The 19292-nt window shown below is 39.7% G+C and overlaps 2 protein-coding genes across 10 annotated transcripts in view; one reads left to right on the top strand and one right to left on the bottom strand.

The window, feature by feature from the left end:
* MBTD1 (mbt domain containing 1) overlaps window positions 1–7093 on the bottom strand; it is a 67930-nt gene extending 60837 nt beyond the window's left edge. For 2 of the 9 annotated variants that reach the window (XM_061391327.1, XM_061391331.1), the window contains exons 1-4: window positions 6681–6949; window positions 5996–6059; window positions 2040–2139; window positions 985–1023 (exon numbers count right to left, since the gene is read on the bottom strand). The gene's annotated coding sequence lies outside the window, so the exon portion shown is untranslated. The other 7 variants (XM_061391324.1, XM_061391328.1, XM_061391329.1 and 4 more) reach the window with 6 other exon arrangements.
* Window positions 7094–7241: 148 nt separating this feature from the next.
* The window catches only part of UTP18 (UTP18 small subunit processome component), a 58360-nt gene continuing 46309 nt past the window's right edge, over window positions 7242–19292 (top strand). The window contains exons 1-4 of the mRNA XM_061391339.1: window positions 7242–7711; window positions 9854–9966; window positions 12820–12918; window positions 15561–15628. Of these exons, the coding sequence (XP_061247323.1) occupies window positions 7346–7711; window positions 9854–9966; window positions 12820–12918; window positions 15561–15628 (646 nt within the window). The 5' untranslated portion in view covers window positions 7242–7345. The remainder of the gene's footprint in view (window positions 7712–9853; window positions 9967–12819; window positions 12919–15560; window positions 15629–19292) is intronic.

Here is a 19292-nt window from a genome sequence, read left to right as displayed (position 1 = left end):
TTAGGTACTCATACAGTCACTCAAGACTTGAAATATAAGGTGGTGAGATGACTTATAAGGTGATGGGGAAACCTTGCCTAATATTAGGGCATATATGGTAACTGCTCATCCAGCACAGAAGATGTCAAAACAAGGTATCTGAAACCCATATACCAGGTAATGGAAGTTTACTATTTAGAATTATGGAGATAGATACTAAATCAAAAATAAAAGAATTAAAAATAACTGTCTCATAAAAGCTGAACTGGGAAAAGACTGCTGCAAGGGATCTTTTATTTTACAAAAATAAAAGCAAATTTTTATTATTAACTACCTCTAAAAAATTTAATAAACTGGTAAAAATAGACTGATGATATCTGGCATTGGCAAATTTATGTATGAGAGAAAAAGCACTCATATATATTCACATAGAAAGGCAAATGTATGCCATCTTTTTGGAAAGTAATTTGTATTGCTTATGAGATGAGTATGTCTGTTGACCAGGAAATTCCACTTTAAGGAACCCATCCTTCAGAAATACTCATGGGACACAAGAATCCATGTGGAAGGCTATTTCTTATAGTAATAACGTAACTGCAAAAAAATGAAGGCAATCTAACCTTCATTTTTTAGGTTATGATTAACAACAGGTGGATGATTAACAACAGGTAAAATACTGATTGAAAAAAAATAAATTGCCAAATATGAGTAATATGACTCATTTTTTATTAAAAGAAACAGTGTGTGCTGGTATACATGGAGCCTGATATATATATGTTTATGTATATATTTAGAAAGATTCTGGAAGGAATAGCTAAACTACTAACAGGGTGAGAATGGGATAGGAAGATAAAAAATTTTAACTTTTCCATATTTTTCATTTTCTTTTTTTTAAATAGCAAGTATGTAACACTTCTATAATGAAAAATAAAACAAAAAAGAGGTTTTCATAGTGATGAAATACAGGAAGAAGTCACAAACTGTAGTAGAATTTCATTTTCCTACCGTGATGGTCTCCCTGAAGAAACTTCCTCCTTATACAATCTACAAAGGAATTAAAAGGTATAACCGTTAACTTATTCATATAATCACCCACAGGTTCCAATAAAAGTGTAAACCTCTCCAGGAGAAATTTTACAGAAAACATTTGAGACTCTAAATGCAAGCACACATAAATAATAGTATAGGGTTTCCCCGGTGGCTCAGTGGTAAAGAATCCACCTGCCAATACAGGAGATGCAGGTTTGATCTCTGGGTCAAGATGATCCCCCAGAGAAGGAAACGGCAACCAACTCCAGTATTCTTGCCTAGCAAATCCCATGGGCTACACTCCATGGGGTCACAAAAGAGTCAGATACAACTTATCGACTAAATAACAAATTAATAATATAATCTCAGTATGAATAAACTAATCAAAAGTTAAACCAATTCTCCATTATCCATACCAATAGAGTACAGTGGCCCATATAATTGTCAAAGTTTTATATTTAACCATGGAATGTAAGTTTCCCAGAATCCTAAGTTTGAAAGTTGTACATGTAAACTGATGAAGTTCAAAATAAGAATTAATATTTACTCTGTAATGACACAGAGAAGCTATGGAGCTACTCAGTTCTTGCTCTTCTCTTCCTCATTCCCCTATCAAAATACAATTTACTGGGCTAAACTTAAGTGCCTTCATGCTTCTTAAGCTTACTATTAGGACAAAAATAAACAGTAAAGATTTGGGATTGTTGGGCTTTTGTTTCCCACAAGTTCAACGTGAGAGAACATATCTATCCCGGTGATATAATCATTAAAACTGAAAGCAATAATATCTTGAATATCCCACCCAGAGAAACTGAAAAGTACCCAGAGAAGGATAGGACAGTATTCTACATGACAATATTCTAAAATGTAAAGCTACAGTGAGCAAAAGGAAGTTATCTTTGATATATAAAAAATATAAATTTCTATCTCTTTGGGTTCAAGTTCTGGTACTTCATTACTTAGGACTTTGGATGTAACAATTATTTGGGTCTCAATTTCCTTCTCTTCTAGATAAGGAAAACACCACTTACCACACAGGAAGATGTCTGAAAAATAAAATAATTCGTATGAATGGGCCTTCAGTTCTTCAGAAGACAGTTATGAATCCTTAAGTATGAATCTTTTGAAAAGCTAATTAAAAATAAAATGACCTCATCAAAATTAAGCCTGAAATGCACTAACCTAGATGGTCTTCAAGATCATTCATATTAGGTATCAATTCTATCCAAATAACAGAATTCATACTAAGGCTAGGCTAAAGTCTAAATGTATGTTAAATAATCAAACAAGAGCTTTTATTAATCTTAATGTAACAAAAATAGGTTAAATAGGTTATTCATCATCATGTTAATTTGATATACCTAAAAATATTGATGTAAAATGATGACATTCTCTTGGTGTTTATCTTTCAAAAAAATATTTGTAGCTGGTTGCTCAAAATATGTACAACCACTAACAATAGTAACTATAGGGTATTGATAATGGGACAGTTGAAACACAATCAAGTGAGTTATTTCTCTGATATATAAAATAATCTGAAACTAATTAAAGTTTTGAAGTCTAATAGTAAAGTGAATAAATGGTATTATCTAATATGTACTGAGTAATATACACAAAAATCATGCTGAATACCAGAAATGCAAAGAAGTGTTAAACTTTATATGCATGTCCTAACACTAGACTATAAACTATCCCAAATAGTTGGGAGGACAAGAAATTACTAAATTAATGAGTATTGTATATAACTAGTTCTATAAGTATGAATTAGATAATACAGTGAAAAGGGAAAAAAGAAAAAGGCATTCTGTAAAGGTATCTTCACATTTTACAGTTTATAGCAGCTCACATTTTACTACATAGCGGTTATCACATTTGACTGGAGGTTTATAGAAACCTTGGGAGGAAGGCAGGACTGATGTTTGGCCCTTACGTAGATGAGGAAAATGAAGCTTGATAGATCACAGGTGAGGAGGTGGCAGAGCAAGAGCCGGGCCAGTCTGACAACTTTGTCCACAGCTCATTTCCACTCTGCTACATTTTAAGTTATCAATCCTAAACGTCAGAACTAGAAAGCGCCTCAGAAATCTTCTCATACAGTGTTTCTCTAACCAGTCTGATAAAAACTTTTCTGAAGCATGCATTTCTAGGCTCCACTGCAGACCTACTGAATCATAACCTGTAAGAGAGAGGTTTATAATGTGTATATAACACTGTCCTCTATGTGTATGTCCAATGTGGCAGACATGTAGCTATTTAAATCCACACTTGATTAAATCAGATTGGAAATTGGGTTCCTTGGTCCCACTAGATACCTTTTTAAGAGCTCAAGAGACACCTGTGGCTAGTGGCCACCATACAGATGGCACAGATATAGAACAGTTTTATCACTGCAGAAAGTTCTATTGGCTGTTAATTCTTGACCAACCCTTCTACTCTAAGGATGAGAACACTGAGGCACAGAATCTTGTCCAGCAAGGGCTACGAAGTTATTTAGAGGCAGAAGTGAAATGCTAACCCAGTCTGCCAGTGCCCCTCATACTGTATCACTTCATCCCCTCAACTTCAGGGTTTATTCAAATGGGAATGATTTTCTTTCCACCCTTCCTTGTGGGTTGCAGTAAAGAAAGAAGAGAAATTCTAAATTTGTGGGAAGAAAACTTCTAAAAAAAAAAGTATTTAAAATTCATGATTAAATCAAACTATTTTGCAAGTTTTATACAAAATTAAAAGTAGCCTTGGACAGTTAAGAATATACTAGTGTTAGGAGGCATATTTTAGTTTAACTGTTAAGTCCTTCCTCTTCTACCATCCTGATGTTTTTCTCTTTTGAATCTGAAATTAAATCATACATTTTCTTAACATTATAAATGTGAAAAAGTTAGATTTTCTTTTGCAAACATTCCATTTTAAAGATGAAAAATTGAGAAACAAAGGAGCAACCAAAAGAATAATGATTTCTAATTTTAGGATGTGGTTACTCAAACCACTGAGAATGCTTGGCTTTTAGTAATCTAGTAGTTTATTATTTACAAAACTAGTATGCTGTTTTCACTTCTGAGCTATAGTTTTACCTCCCTTTGACTACTATGTTACATTTAAAATAATTTGTTTTAATTTCCAATGTAACTGAGGGTTTGAAGCCTCTGAACACCTATGGTTTATACACTAATTAAATCAACATATCATCAGTCATAAAAATATAGTACCTTCTTTAAAAATAAAACCAGTTGTTCCTGTCTAGTATGTTTACGATGCAAATATCTCCACAGTCAGTCAACGTAAGCCATGACAATTCACATTTAAAGTGAACAGGAACTTGGGAACTCCACATTAATGGAAACTTTCAAGATAGAATTATACAGCTCCATTAACTTTTATCACTTATCTAGTATTCACTCCCCTGTTAACTTTTAGTGATTAAATTCAGTGAAAGTACGTGTCAAAGTGTATATAAAAAAGTGTGTATAAAATAAACAAGTTGGACAGGTAAAAAACTGTCTTAAACATAAGATACTTATGAACAGATCTTTACTCAAGACAGTTTTTGCCATAATGTGCAAAGCACCCAGGAGCCCAGAGTATGGTGTTCTATATAAATAGAAGCTACTTGTTATTCAGAGAAGGAGGTGGTACAAAAAAAGACAGCTATTTTCTTTCTAACCACTCACTGGTGTTGAGGTAAACAAAAAAAAAATACAGCATAAGCACATTAAAATACTTGGAGAGCAACAGTCTCCAAACTAAGAAAGGGAGAGAAAAAAATTTCTGTGCCCTAATATTTTCAAGAGGGGGCTGGGAGTTTAAAGTGAAATTTATTCTCTGGCTTTTATACCAGATTCATTGGTGGTGGTGTTTAGTTGCTAAGTTGTGTGTCTGACTCTTTTGGGACCCCATGGACTGTAGGCTGCCAGGCTCCTCTGTCCATGGTATTTCCCAGGCAAGAATACTGCAATGGGTTGCCATTTCCTTTTATAGGGATCTTCCCCATCCAGGGATTGAACTTACATCTCCTGCAGGGGCAGGCAGACTCTTTACCACGGAGCCACCAGGGAAGCCCACCAGATTCATTACTTTTACATTCTATCTGTTATGTCTTGACTACCACTTCACCATATTAGGAAGAGGAAAACATGTGCCCCCAAGATTCCTATGCCAATAAAACAACTTTTGGAAGCAGCACAGCTCACCAAACGAAGAAGAATATTCGAAAAATGCTAAGTGACAGTAGTAGAACTGAACTATCTCAACCACTGTATGGTAACTACTGCTGCATACCAATGTAAGGAGCATGAAAAATATTGCAAACTCTACGCAAAGATTATAAAGTATTGCAAAAGTTTCAAATCTCATTAAAAACCGGGGGAAAAAAAATAGAGAAAGTATTGTGAAGGAGGGGCCTTCAGAAGGAAGCCCAGCTTGAAAGAAAAACAGAGGAGTGCAGTTCTTCTGATTATCCCTCTACCTATAGGCTTTGGTACAATCTCCAAGAGGTGATTTTAGGCATCCTTAGGAAAAGTTACTTAGACATACAGAAATGTGCTTTGGGACAGGATCCTGAAATTTATAACTTAAAAAAAAAAAAAAATAGCGAGAGAAAACAGCCATGAAATCCCTAGATCCTATTTTCCAAGCTTCCTGCAGAAAAATAGCATCCATTCTCAGACATATAAGCCAGCACATCTGAACTGACCTAAGCCAAGTTTTCAGCCAGCCCTCACTATCTCGTAAGCCCTCCTTCCCCCACTTCCTGGCCGTTCTTTTCTGGCACACAAAATATAGGCCAATGAGCAGTGGGGTGGGTGAGGAGGATGTGAGAGAAAATTTGAGAAGTAAAAGGGGAATCCACTTAACAAAGACATGAATGAGACTGAAAAGTCTAATAGGGATAAGCAAACAACAATCATAACAACTGAACAGAAAGGGCTTTCCTGGGCAGCAGCGAGCGCTCAATGTTTGGAGGGGTTTAGGCAGAGGCCAGGCTACCTACCACTTGTCAGGGAGGCTGCACAGGGGACGGCGGCTTTGGGTGACCTCTAATGTCTCCTCCGACTCTGAAATGTTAGGATTCTTATTTCACAAAAGAGAATACAATGGTCATAAAAGCCCACCAAATTAGAACCCTTTTAAAAGGCGACTACTTCCCAAACACCACTCCCACCTCTCCCTCCCACACGTGCCCACTCCGCCCCTTTTCAATTTTTCCACCTCCACGTGCGGAACACCTCGCGGCGCCTGCCCCACAGCCTGAAGGCGCCCTCCCACGCAAAGCACCCAAACTCTGCCCCGCGGGAGACGTGAGGACTCCACTCCCCGACCCTGGGCGGTCAAAAAAGGAAGTCTCAAATCCAGTCTTTCTCCCCCAGCCAGAGCTAAGGGGGGTGGGGTGGGGTGGAATGAAGAGAAGAACTTTCTTCTAAAATTTGTTTTCCAGATAGTGAAGGGGATAGAGAGAATCCCGAGGAGTCCAGGGCTGAGGGGAGTGGGGGGAGGGGACACCCCCCAATCGTTTAACGGCCGGCAGGGGGAGGGGGGCTCCGGAGGTGGAGGGGGCGTGGGATAGGAGAAGCAGGCCTGGGAGCGGGGTCAGGGGGCTGCACGGGTTCCTGGGGTCAGGGAGCTGCGGGCGTCCCCCCCATCTGGCACACAAAGCAGCTGCCGCGCTCGGCTCTCACCAGATCCTTTGTGTTTTCCATCAGGGCCTCATGGGTAGGGGTTGTCCGCGCTCCCCGGGCCCGCGGCGCCCCCTCCCGAGCTGGGGGCAGGCGCCTCTCCCCGGGACTACGGCGACTACAAGGGAGCCCCGGCTGGGACCAGACTGGTGGCGGCTACGGCAGCCCCCGGATTTCCCCCCTTTAACTCGGGTGGCCCCAGGATATCAACAATATTAGCATAGCCCTCCCTCCTCAACGCGCCTGCGCCGTGACCCGCGCCCCGATTGGCCCGCTTCCCTACATACCCTCCTCTCTGTCTTCCAGCGTGGGACCCTCTGCAGGCTCCGTACTCCAAGGGTCGTACCAAGACGAAGGGGTGGAAAAGGCGATTGAGGCTCGTGTAAGTCGAATGCTTAAAAAGCCAGGAAAAAGAGTAAAAGTTTCAGCCTGTCATCTATAGCTTTCTTTATATCCTTTCAATCAGTTACAGCTGCGAAGTGATGTTGGAAAAAAAATTTCCACTCCAGGCACGCCGCTACCCCCTCCACCCGGAAAATTGGTCCTCCCGGAGGAACTCCCACACGGGGAGGGGCTCGTGAGGGGAGTGGGCGTTACACAAGAACACAGTGTTGGTCACGTGCTCAAAGGCGGTGCAGCCTTCTTCCGGCCACCTGCGGCCTCAGCGCATGCGCAGTGCGATTCCACGTGAGGGCCTGCGTTTCTTCTCAAACCCAAAGATGCCGCCGGAAAGAAGGCGCCGAGTGAGACAGGACAGTAAGACCCAAGTGAGGCCGGACCGGAGAGCCGGAGCGCGGTGGGGCGGGCCGCCCCGAAAGGCTGCCTCCTCATGCCAGCAAAAGTCGCTGGCCTGGCCGCGCGCGGCGCCCGCTGCAATCTCAGTTGAGGAGGAGGAGGAGAACCGGCTCCGACTGCGGAACCGTCTGATGCTAGAGGAGGACAAGCCGGCAGCAGAGCGGTGCCTGGAGGAGCTGGTCTTCGGCGACGTGGAGGACGACGAGGATGCGTTGCTGCGGCGTCTGCGGGTCCCGCTGGTGAGGGAGGCCACCTCGCGCTGCTTGGGCCCGCGGTGGGCTGCGAGCCCCCGGGGCCGGAGCCTGGGCGCTCGGGAGCGGTGCCTGGAAGCGCTCAGGTGGTAGGGAGCCGGGAACACGGGCGCCTTGGGGTGCCAGCTTTAAAGTCCTGGGAGGGCGGAGACCGCGCCTTTCTTCGCCCGCTTGGGAGCCGCTGCGCCAGGTATCCAATAGGCGCTCAATACATACTGGTTTGCACGCACGCGCGCACAGTCGCTTCAGTCCTGTCCAGCTCTGCAACACTGTGGATTGTAGCCCACCAGGCTCCTCTGTCCATGGGATTCTCCAGGCAAGATTATTGGAGTGGGTTGTCATGCCTTCTCCCGGGGATCTTCCAGACCCAGGGATCGAACTCGCGTCTCCTAAGTCTCATGCATTGGCAGGCGGGTTCTTTACTGCTAGCGCCACCTGGGAAGCCCTCATACTCGTTTAGACTGTTTTAATCGTGAGCATCTTTTGTGGCTCATCCCCACTGTCTTTTCTCCCTTAGTCGTTGCATCACCTGCCTCAGTACTATGCAGTGATTCAGGAGTTCCGCTTCGTTTGCGAAATCAGAATTCCTGGGCACAGGACTGGCAGTCTGTTTGTGGAATTAGAATTCCTGTGCACAGGCCTGGGAGTCTTGTCTGATGTTTTAACAATCATACCAAGTGATTGACTGGCCAACTTTTGTATTCGTCTTTTAAATATTTGTGAGCCAATTTGGCGGCAGATTCTTTTCCTGGCGGTGAAAACCCTGCATGATTGATTGATTATAATGATTATAAATTTTTTGCACGCTTTAAAAAAAAAAAAAATCCTTTATCTGGCTTATCTTCCAAGATAGGAAGTCCTAGGCAATTTCTAGGCACTGGAAGAGAAACAGCAATGGACAAAAACTGGCAAACATCCTTGCCTTTTTGGAGTTAGATACCAGTGGCAGAGGCAGAAGATAAAACTCAACTATGTCAGTGAAATGAGAAAGAATAAAAAGACATTCAAGAAAGGAAGATTAAATTTGTGTAGAGGGAGCCTATACAATAATACATAGGGTAGAAGAGCAAAGCCTTCCTGAGAATTACTCAATTTGATAAAGAAACAGACGTAACAAGTATCAGTTGATTGCCAGAACATCCTTTGGATGCTTATGGGAGAGGTTGCAGAATCTAGCTGGGAGATAGAGAAATACTACTGGGAAAATGCTGAAGTATGTGATGGTTTCCCAGTCAGGAAAAGAAACTGTGAAATGGGGTTTATTGGGCTTTGAAGGATCATAGGCTAGTAATAGAGCAGGTATAAATCATTTGAACATACCTGTTGTGGTTTTGGAGAAGGCACTGGCACCCCACTCCAGTACTCTTGCCTGGAAAATCCCATGGATGGCGGAGCCTGGTAGGCTGCAGTCCATGGGGTCACTAAGAGTCGGACATGAATGAGCGACTTCCCTTTCACTTTTCACTTTCATGCATTGGAGAAGGAAATGGCAACCCACTCCAGTACTCTTGCCTGGAGAATCCCAGGGACGGGGGAGCCTGGTGGGTTTCCACCTATGGGGTCGCATAGAGTCCGACAGGACTGAAACGACTTAGCAACTTATCGTGGTTTTGGGAAAGCTCAAGCTCACTTCAGGGTAAATTCTGTGGTCTAGATTTAGATTTGATTGTATAGTATAAAGTTTCTTAAGTAGGTAGGGGATCAAGAACAGTTAAGAAAAATAGAGAAGTGTGTCTAAGAATATGAAATATGGTTTAGTCATGACATTCAATCATGTTATTTTATTTTTGGTGTCAGTCTGCCTCTGATCCTGTGATTTGTGTAGTTCTGTGATTTTCCCTGGTCTTTTATCTAACTTACCTTTTACGCTTGTCTTTTTTGATCTTCTCAGCAAGTTGACTTTTTCTCCTAGACTGTTCTATCTTACCTCACCTGTCCAGTGGGTGGTGCATTTCTCTATCTCTAACCTGGTTTTCTGTTCTGCCTCTAGCATTTGCTGTGGTAGCATTCTGTCCCATAATTTGATCAGAGGGCCATAAAAACAAAGCATTCTACAAATAGTGTAACTACAAAGTCTGCCACCATGAGATAAGAAAGACTCAGTGCTTGTGGGTATTTTGTCTTCTCTAGGTTCAAGTACAGGAAGACTCAGATGACTCAGAAGTGGAGAAGGAAGCAAAAGATAATTTTCTACCTCAGAAGAAGCCAGTTTGGCTGGATGAAGAAGATGAAGATGAGGAGATGTAGGTTGCCTAACTTTTTTCTGGAATCCCTCTGGATGTGTCAGAAGTTGTTTTTCAGGTTTTAAGAACATTCTCTTTCTGAATATGTGATTCTGTGAAGATTTTAAAAGTACTGGAAAGTATATGGCAAAGGTCATTCATATCCCATCGCCGAGGGAGAACCACTGTTAGCGTGCTGGCGTGCATCTCTCCTCTCTTCTGTGCTCCACAGAGAAGCTAAGAGAGCACAGTGTTTGGGGGTCAGACCTGAGTTTGCTTCCCAGTTTGGCCAGTTCCTAACTGACTACAGGCCAGTTTGGAACCTGTCTTTTCTCCTTTGTAAAATGGAGATAGTAACTATATCAGAAGGCTCTTGAGATTAAATAGTACACGTAGAGCTCTTCACACATGCCTAAAATGGAGAAAAGACTAAAAAAAATTAGCCATCATGCACAGTATGTACTTTAATTGATGAGAATGTATTGTATTGCAAGCATGTCTCCCTAGTTAAAAAAAAAACTTTATAAACACTTTAAAATGGATATGTTATCCATTATATGATTTAACCATAATTTACATGGGCTTCCCAGGTGGTGCTAGTGGTAAAGAACTCGCCTGCCAATGCAAGAGATGTAAGAGACACGGGTTTGATCCCTGGGTTGGAAAGATCTCCTGGAGAAGGGCATGGCAACCCACTCCAATATTCTTGCTTAGAGAATTTCGTGGACAGAAGAGCCTGGTGGGTTCCGAGTCCAAGGGTTGCAAAGAGTTGGACACGACTGAAACAACTTAGAAGCACACACGCATAGGGAGAATGTACTGTATTACAAGCATTTCTCCCTAAAAAAAAAAAAAAACACCTTATAAACACTTTAAAGACTACTATAATGGATGTATTATAATCCATTATATGATTTAACCATAATTTACATAGCTGTTGTTGGGTAAGTTATTTTTTTAAATTAATGTTGAGATGGGCATGTTTATGCATAAACCTTTTTCTTTTAAAATTAAAGGAAGATTCTTCTTTTAAATTAGAAAATGAATTTATGAAATCTAAGGCCAGAAGTTGAAGCCACAGACGGACAAATATACAACATCACTGGGGCAAAGGAACTTCTTTATTGAACTCTGCCACCACTTATTCTTAGAACTGGATGCCAGATATTGCACTGCTGCCCCCTTGAAGGAGTGCAGCGATGATGGAGTTGGGGGTGAGGATGAGGATGCAGTGAGGAAAGAGGGTAGGTTTGAAAAGGAAGCAGAGGATGAGGCTCCAGTCTTTCAGAGGTAGAATAATTTAATCAAAGAGGAGACATTTCTAGGGTTATTGGTAATTACTACCAGGCTGACTCTGAAGTTCTACCAGTTTACTTTTCAATTGAAAAGTATTTGTTTTACTCCTTTTTGAAAACCGTAATTTCTGTTTTCAGACCTTGTCAGTTTAATGGGTGGGAAATACCTACTTAATTTTTGTTGAGAAGATACATCAGTTTTTGTTAGTCATTGGTATTTCTTAAAAGTAGTCTCTGTTATGTCTTTGCTTGTTTTGTCTACTAAACACTGTTTCATTTTGTTTACTTTTCAAATAAAAGTTGAATGTGTTTAAGGTGTACAACATGGTAATTTGCTATACATATACATACTGAAGTTATTACTGCAGTCATGTAAATTAATTGCATTTCCATGTCTTCAAAGAGTTACCATTTTTATTTGTAGTGAGAGCACTTGAAATCTCCTCACTTTGCAAATTTCCAGTGTGTAATATTAACTGTAGTCATGCTTTGCATTAGCTCTCTATCCTACACAACTGCAGCTTTGTACTCTTCGACCAGCATCTCCCTGTTTCGTCTACCTTCTCACCCCTGGTAATCGTCATCCCACTCTTTGCTTTTGTCTGTCCTTCTCTTCAGAGGCCACGCATAAGTGAGACCATGCAGCATTTTTCTTCATGTCTGTTTTATTTCACGTAGTGTTCATCCATGTTGTTGCCTGTGGCAGAATGAGATTGTTTATTAATGATTTTAGTATATTAGCTCCTTGCGTAATTGAGAATTTCAAACCCTTTAATGTCAAGTTTATTGCACATTATCTTCTAGCTTTAAAAACTATATAATTTTATTTCTTTATTTTTGGCTGTGCCATGTCTTTGATGTTGCTTGGGCTTTTCTCTGGTTGTGGAGAGTGAGGGCTCTTCTCTAGTGCAGTGTGCGAACTTCGCATTGTGGTGGCTTCCCTAGGGTGTGTGGGCTTCTGTAGTTGTGGTTCATGGTCTCAGTAGTGGCAGTTGCCAGGCTCTAGAGCTCAGGCTCAATAATTGTGGCACTCGGGCTTAGTTGCCCCGCAGCATGTGGGATCTTCCCAGATCAGGGATCCAACCCGAGTCTCCTGCAGGTAAATTGCTTACCTGTGAGCCACCAGAGAAACTCATCTTCTCGCTTTTTGTTTGCTTTTAAGTTTGTTTTAATATTGTTTGGCACAGAATAGTCAAGTATATATATAGTGAAGTCTTTTTTTTTTCTTCTGATTTTAACAGTAAAAAGTTCTGCATCAGAGAGAAAAATATTTACCTATATTTTTCCTTCATAGTATTTTAAGGTTTGGGTGATTTGCCTGGAATTAATTTTGGTGAATGGCTGTAAGCTGTGTCTAGAGAAGTCATGAATTTGAAATAGCTCACCAGAGGGTGAATTAGGTGACCTGAAATATTAGAGACTTACTTTTTATTTCTGGAAGAATGAAGAACGTATATTTGAGATGTTCCACATCTTATAAATCTTGGCCTGTGTTGTTTGCTCCAAATACTAAAGGCAACAACTGTTAATGTTAATTCTTTAAGTTATCTAAAGCATACCGTTCTACTTTTTTTTGTAGGGTTGACATGATGAACAATCGTTTTCGGAAAGATATGATGAAAAACGCCAGTGAAAATCAGCTTTCGAAAGATGAGCTTCAGAAGAGACTTAAAGAAGAGTAAGTGTATTTTATTTTGACTTTTTCAACCTTTGGCTGTAACAGCTTGTTGGGTAGTCAGATTTCCATTTTGAATCATAAAAGAATTGTTCTTGGAAAATGATTAAACTTTATTATGAGGGAGCAGAGAGAGAACACAAGTACAAAAAACTTGGAATCCCACTGTCCAAGTATGATCAATGATATTATTGTTCACTTGCTTGTTTGTTGGTATGTGGTAAATCATCTGTTTTCCACAACTTCTAGGCTCTTGCAGTTGAACAGAACTGGGAAATACATATTTTAAAATAATGATTTTATATTGAAACATTTTATTAATTCGAACTTGTGTACCTTTAAAAGTATTTTAAGGTATGTTTATTTTTTGTACTGAATTTTTTTTAATGTTCCTAGAGATTCATTACATTATCACTATATTTTGACAGTAGATTTATTGAAGTATAACTTACATATATTGAAATTCACCCTTTTAAAGTATCATTCTGTAAATTTTGTTTAGTAGGTATAGTCATGTAAGCCCATGACAATTAATATATGTAATCAAGATACAGAACATTGCTTTCACTCAGAAAGTTCTTTTATACCCCGTGATAGTCAGCATTCTCTCTTCATCTTCTAATTCCATTACCCCGTGACAAGCATTGATCCATTTTCTGTCTTTATAGATTTGCTTTTTCCAGAATGTCATATAAATACAATAATACAGTATGTAGTTTTTTCAGTCTGTTAAATCCATTTAGTGAATTTGTCATTTCAGATATTTTCCAGCTTGAGAAGATCTTTTCAACTAGACCTTTGGTTTTGTTCTGTTTAGTTGCTATTTTTCCTTTTATTGTGTTCATACATCCTTTAAATACTTGAATATATTTGTATTAGCTGTTTTATTTTATTTTTTATTAATTTTTATTGGAGTGTAGTTGCTCTACAAAGTTGTGTTTCTGCTGTACAGCAAAGTGAATCAGCTATACATGTACATATATCCCCTCTTTTTGGATTTCCTTCCCGTTTAGGTACCACAGAGCATTGAGTAGACAGTCCTGTGCTATGCATTAGGTTCTCACTAGTTATCTACTTTGTACATAGTGTCTATGTGTCAATCCCAGTCTCCCAGTTCATCCTGCCCCCCTCCCCCTGCCCCCATCCATTACCATACACTTGTTCTCTACATCTGTGTCTCTCTGCTTTGCTGATAAGTTCATCTGTATCATTTTTCTAGATTCCACATGTAAGCAATATTGCATGATATTTATTTTTCTCTTTCTGACTCACCTCACTTTGTGAGAGTCTCTAGACTCATCCACATTTCTGCAAATGGCATGGTTTCATTCGTTTTTATGTGTATTAGTTACTTTTAGGTCCTTGAGCGCTAATCCTGTCAGGTCTTTCATTTCTGTTGACTGCTTTTTTTTTTTTTTCTGGTTATGGTTCATATTTTTCTGCTTCTTTGTAAATCTAATAATTTTGATTGTATTCTGGGCAGTGTGAATGTTGTTCAGTGCCTGGATTTTGTTTTTTGTTTTCAATGGGTGTTTAACTTTGTCTTGGCAGGCAGTTAAATGACTTGGAAATCACTTTGATCCTTTCAAGACTTGTTTTTAGAGATTTTTTTCTATTTGAGTAGCATTTATTCTAGGCTGGTTTAGCCCTATTAAGATGTGACCTTCCTGGGATCTCTGCTGAATGTCCTGAGTGTTCAATAAGGACCCTTCCTCTGACTGGTTGAACTCAAATGTCTGAACTTTGGTTCTGTGCAACTTAGATCCGTCTAGTAGTTCCTTGCTTGATTGACCTCATGGAATCTTATTCTGTGAGTGTGTAGCTTAGTATTCAGAAGTGTCTGTGGACCCCCTGTGCAAATTTCTGGAGCTCATTCTCTTCCTCTTCTATAGTTGATTGCCCCTCAAGTTCCTGTTGTCTCAGCTTCTTTCAAGTCTGATCATTTTCCCCTTACCTCTGTGTCAGGGTCTTATAAAAATGCCTTGAGGGGAAAATCCCAGTAATGGCATGGCTCCCCTTGTTATTTCTCTTCTCTTAGGGATCATAGTCCTATGTTGCCTTTTGTCCAACTTTTGAAAACAGTTTCATACATTTTGTCCAGTGGGCTTAGTTTGGTGGACTTGTCTATGATTCTGTTTTAAACAATTAGAATGATTTTTGCAGGCTTCTACATACCAGAATGTAACTAGCATGCTTCTCTTGGAGCTTGCTTTTTCCAGGGTGAAGTGCTCCCATTTTAGTCAAAGGATATACAATGAAGGTTTGTTTATTTTACCAGTCTGGTCATTTTCTTTCAGACATGTTCTAGTATTCTATTGTGTATTCTGTTAGCATTGATTTATAACCACAAAGAGTTTTCTATTTCTTTACTTAATCACCAAATCTTGTGTGTTTATATGTGCAAATAAGGCAACAGCAAATGTAATTAGTAACAACAAATAGGTATCCAGGTGTCCTGTATCCCGGACTAGTTTAGATGGTTATCAATTTAGGCAGGTTGGGAATATCCTGTGTGACTAGCCCTTCTGTTCCTCAGGATAAGAACTTCTTTGGAAGAGATTTCTATTTATGTTCTGACCTATGTTCTTTAAATGTACAAAAGTATAAATACAGTGGTCCCTGCAAAATTTTATGTTTTTGCTTAGATTTCAGCATGCTATGGGGGGAGTCCCTGCCTGGGCAGAGGCCAATAAATGGAAAACACCTTCAGATGGTGAGTGTTGACACCTCTGTTTAAATTGGTAACTAGATTCCTAATGTTGTTCTGTTATTATTTGAGGTTTCTCATGAGACTCATTAATGTTTGAAATGTCTTTTTTTTTAAATACCTGGTTTTGAAGTCTACCATTTCTCTGAGGGAAATGCTTTTACAATAATGTAAGACTTAATAGTATATTCTTTACTTGTAAAGGCAATAATGGATGAATTTTATTTTGTTTTCTTCAACAGAACTATGTTACATTATGACATAGGATTAAGTAAAAAAATTAATAGTAGTGTTAGTTCTTGATTCAGAGCCCCTTCCAAAGACATGAGCAACTGATCTAGCTATCCACTAGGAAATGGAATGTTTTGCTAAGGAGCACCTATCAGGTCAGACCCAGAGGATTACATACTTCCTAAAAACCTATTTTTCAACTCTGGATTTTAAGTTTGACTTGTACCAAAACTGTTTTCTACCGTTAAGATCTTTGAGTTTAGGTGTTATAGTTTGGCCAAGACCTGATATGAGTTTTTGGAGTTACAAATTTTAGACTTGAAATTGACCTTTGAAATCCTTGAGGGATTCTGCAGTATAGCCTTTGATTGTAATACAGGAGCTCCTTTCTTAGCATCTTTGATATATGATGAATTTCTATTTGATTGTCGTCATCACCTCTCCCTTCCTTCTCCCAACCCATATCAGTCCTGGTATTCAAGTATAGGGAGCCCTTACAAGGAACGAGTTTTATACATTTCTGATAGAAAACTCAATCAGTTAGTAAGTAGAAACTTACCTTCTGGTTTCCAACTAGATACTTTTAGAGGTTGAGGGACTCTTAGTGATATAACCTGACTTGATCCACTGCAAGAAGCTTTTCCACAACAGCTGCTAGATGATAACTTAGCCTCTGCTTCAATATATCAAATAATGTTGTGCTCTTTATTTGGCTGTTTCTTACTCTCTTCCTCTTTAAGAACTAATTGTTCTAATTTTTTACTATTTTGAAATTTAATCTTCCTACTCTCTAGTCCTGTATTTTGAAGAGATATAATCTTATCTTTCATATGAAACTGTTCTGTTATTTGAGAAATATTTTTCCAAGTTTTTTTTTTTTTTTTTTGGTATGTTAATCATCTTGTCATCACTTTTTTTAACATGACATAATTACAAACTTTGGTTACCAGTTTACTTTCCTGAATGAAATACAATTTTATTATCTGTTTTAGAATACTGCATTCATAGAATACTCTATTTTAGATCCATGTAATTATAGATAAGGTTTTATGCTAGCACTGAAGCAGAAAATTTCCCAGATCCCAGTGGCTTAATCAGGTAGAATTTTTTTCTGTGCATATGGTTAGGGTGGTGAGGTCATGTTCTACTTCAGGGGCCCAAATTCTTAGAGATTCTGCCATCTCATTCTGGGCCTTCCAGAGTTGCCGAAGGTATTGACGACTACCAGTTGACTTACAGGAGAAGTGAGAGAGGCTCACCAAGGGAGCTTAATAAAACCTGTCCTGTAAGTGCTACATGATACTTGCGCCCACATTTTTTTGGCCAGAACTCAGTCATGAGACCACACTTAACTGCATGGAATACCAGGAAGTAGAGTGTGTCTTTGTGCCAAGGAGAATAGGGAAATGAATTAGGTCAACAGTTAGCCAGTCTGTTACTGTCTGGGATATTGAAGTCTAATACCTTTATTGGACAGATGACAGGAGTAAGGTTCAAAAAGATACAAGTGATTTGTCCAAAGTATACTTATTGGCAAAGTGGTGACTATAATAACCGAGCTTCACAGTTTTAATCTCACAGTTATTTTTAAAAATTAATTAGTTAATTTTTGGCTGTGCTAGGTCTTCATTGCTGCGTGTGGGCTTTTCTCTAGTTGCAGTGAGTGGGGGCTATTCTTCATTGCAGTGTGCAGACCCTGGAGTGTGTGGGCTCAGGAATTCCATCACATGGGTTTAGATGCTCCATGGCATGAGGGGTCTTCCCAGACCAAGGATCGATCTCATGTCCCTTGAGATTTCTAACCATTTAACTCTGTCCCTTTAAGGCAGATTCTTAACTACTAGACCACCAGGGAAGTCCCACCATTTGTTATTTTTATCTATAAATACTAGATTATTGTGTTTTTTTAAGGTTATTTTTTGTTTTTTCTGAATTACTTTTTTTGGCTCACTGTTACGTAAGTTCCCTGACTGGGGATTAGACCTGTGCACCCTGAAATGAATGTGCGGAATCTTAACTCCTGGACTGCCAAGGAAGTTTCTAGATTAAAAGAGAAATACCGCCCCCAACTCCCACCCTGCTTTAAACGTAACTGTAATGCTGTTACGATCCATTGGATCATAGAAAAAGCAAGAGAATTCCAGAAAAACATCTGATTCATCGACTGCACCAAAGTCTTTGACTATGTGGGTCACAGAAAACTATGGAAAATTCTTAAACACATGGAAATATCAGACCACCTTACCTGCCTCCTGTGAAATCTGTATGCAGATCAAGAAGCAGCAGTTAGAACCAGACATGGAACAACGGACTGGTTCCGAATTGGGAAAGGAGTACATCAAGGCTGTGTATTATCATCTTGCTTATTTAATTCATATGCAGAGTACTTCATGCTGGACTGGATGAAGCACAAGCTGGAATCAAGATTGCTAGGAGAAATATCAATAACCTCAGATACGCAGATGACACCACCCTTAATGGTAGAAGGTGAAGAGGAACTAAAGAGCCTCTTGATGAAAGTGAAAGAGGAAAGTGAAAAAGCTGGCTTAAAACCAACATTCAAAATGTGAAGATCATGGCATCTGGTCCCCTCACCTCATGGCAAATAGATGGGGAACCAGTGACAGACTATTTTGGGGGCTCTAAAATCACTACATATGGTGACTGCAGCCATGAAATTAAAAGATGCTTGCTCCTTGGAAGAATAATTATGACAAACCTAGACAGCGTGTTAAAAAGCAGAGACATTACTTTGCTGACAAAGGTCTGTCTTGTCAAAGCTGTGGTTTTTCCAGTCATCATATATGGATGTGAGAGTTGGATGATAAAGAAAGCTGAGTGCTGAAGTAATTGATGGTTTTGATCTGTAGTGTTGGAGAAGAGTCTTGAGAGTCCCTTGGACTGCAAGAAGATCCAACCAGTCCACCCTAAAGGAAAGCAGTCCTGAATATTCTTTGGAAGAACGGATGCTGAAGCTCCAATACTTTGGCCACCTGATGAGAAGAACTGACTCCTTGGGAAAGACCCTAATGCTGGGAAAGATTGAAGGCAGGAGGAGAAGGGGACGTCAGAGGATGAGATGGTTGGATGGCATCATTGACTCAATGGACATGAGTTTGAGCAAGCTCTGGGAGTTGGTAATGGACAGGGAAGCCTGGTATGCTGCAGTCTGTGGGTTTGCAGAGTTGGACATGACTGAGCAACTGAGCTGAACTGATATGCTTGCAGTAATCAGTAATAATTCCTTAATATTGTAATTGTGTTATTGTTGCTTTTTTGTCAATTTATCTACCCCTCCCCCCAATCTTTTTAGATTGGTTTGTATTCTTGGTCTTCACAGGTACTCTTGAATCTGACTAGATGTCTTTTCTAAGTTTTGCAAATTCTTGCCTGTTAATCTCTTCAAATTGTTTTTGTTCCATTCTTTCTTTCTTTCTAG

The sequence above is a fragment of the Bos javanicus genome, chromosome 19 (assembly GCF_032452875.1).
Source record: "Bos javanicus breed banteng chromosome 19, ARS-OSU_banteng_1.0, whole genome shotgun sequence".
In the NCBI taxonomy this organism is placed as follows: domain Eukaryota; kingdom Metazoa; phylum Chordata; class Mammalia; order Artiodactyla; family Bovidae; genus Bos; species Bos javanicus.
The sequence above is the reverse complement of the archived record's forward strand: the minus strand, read 5'-3'. Positions and strand labels throughout refer to the sequence as shown.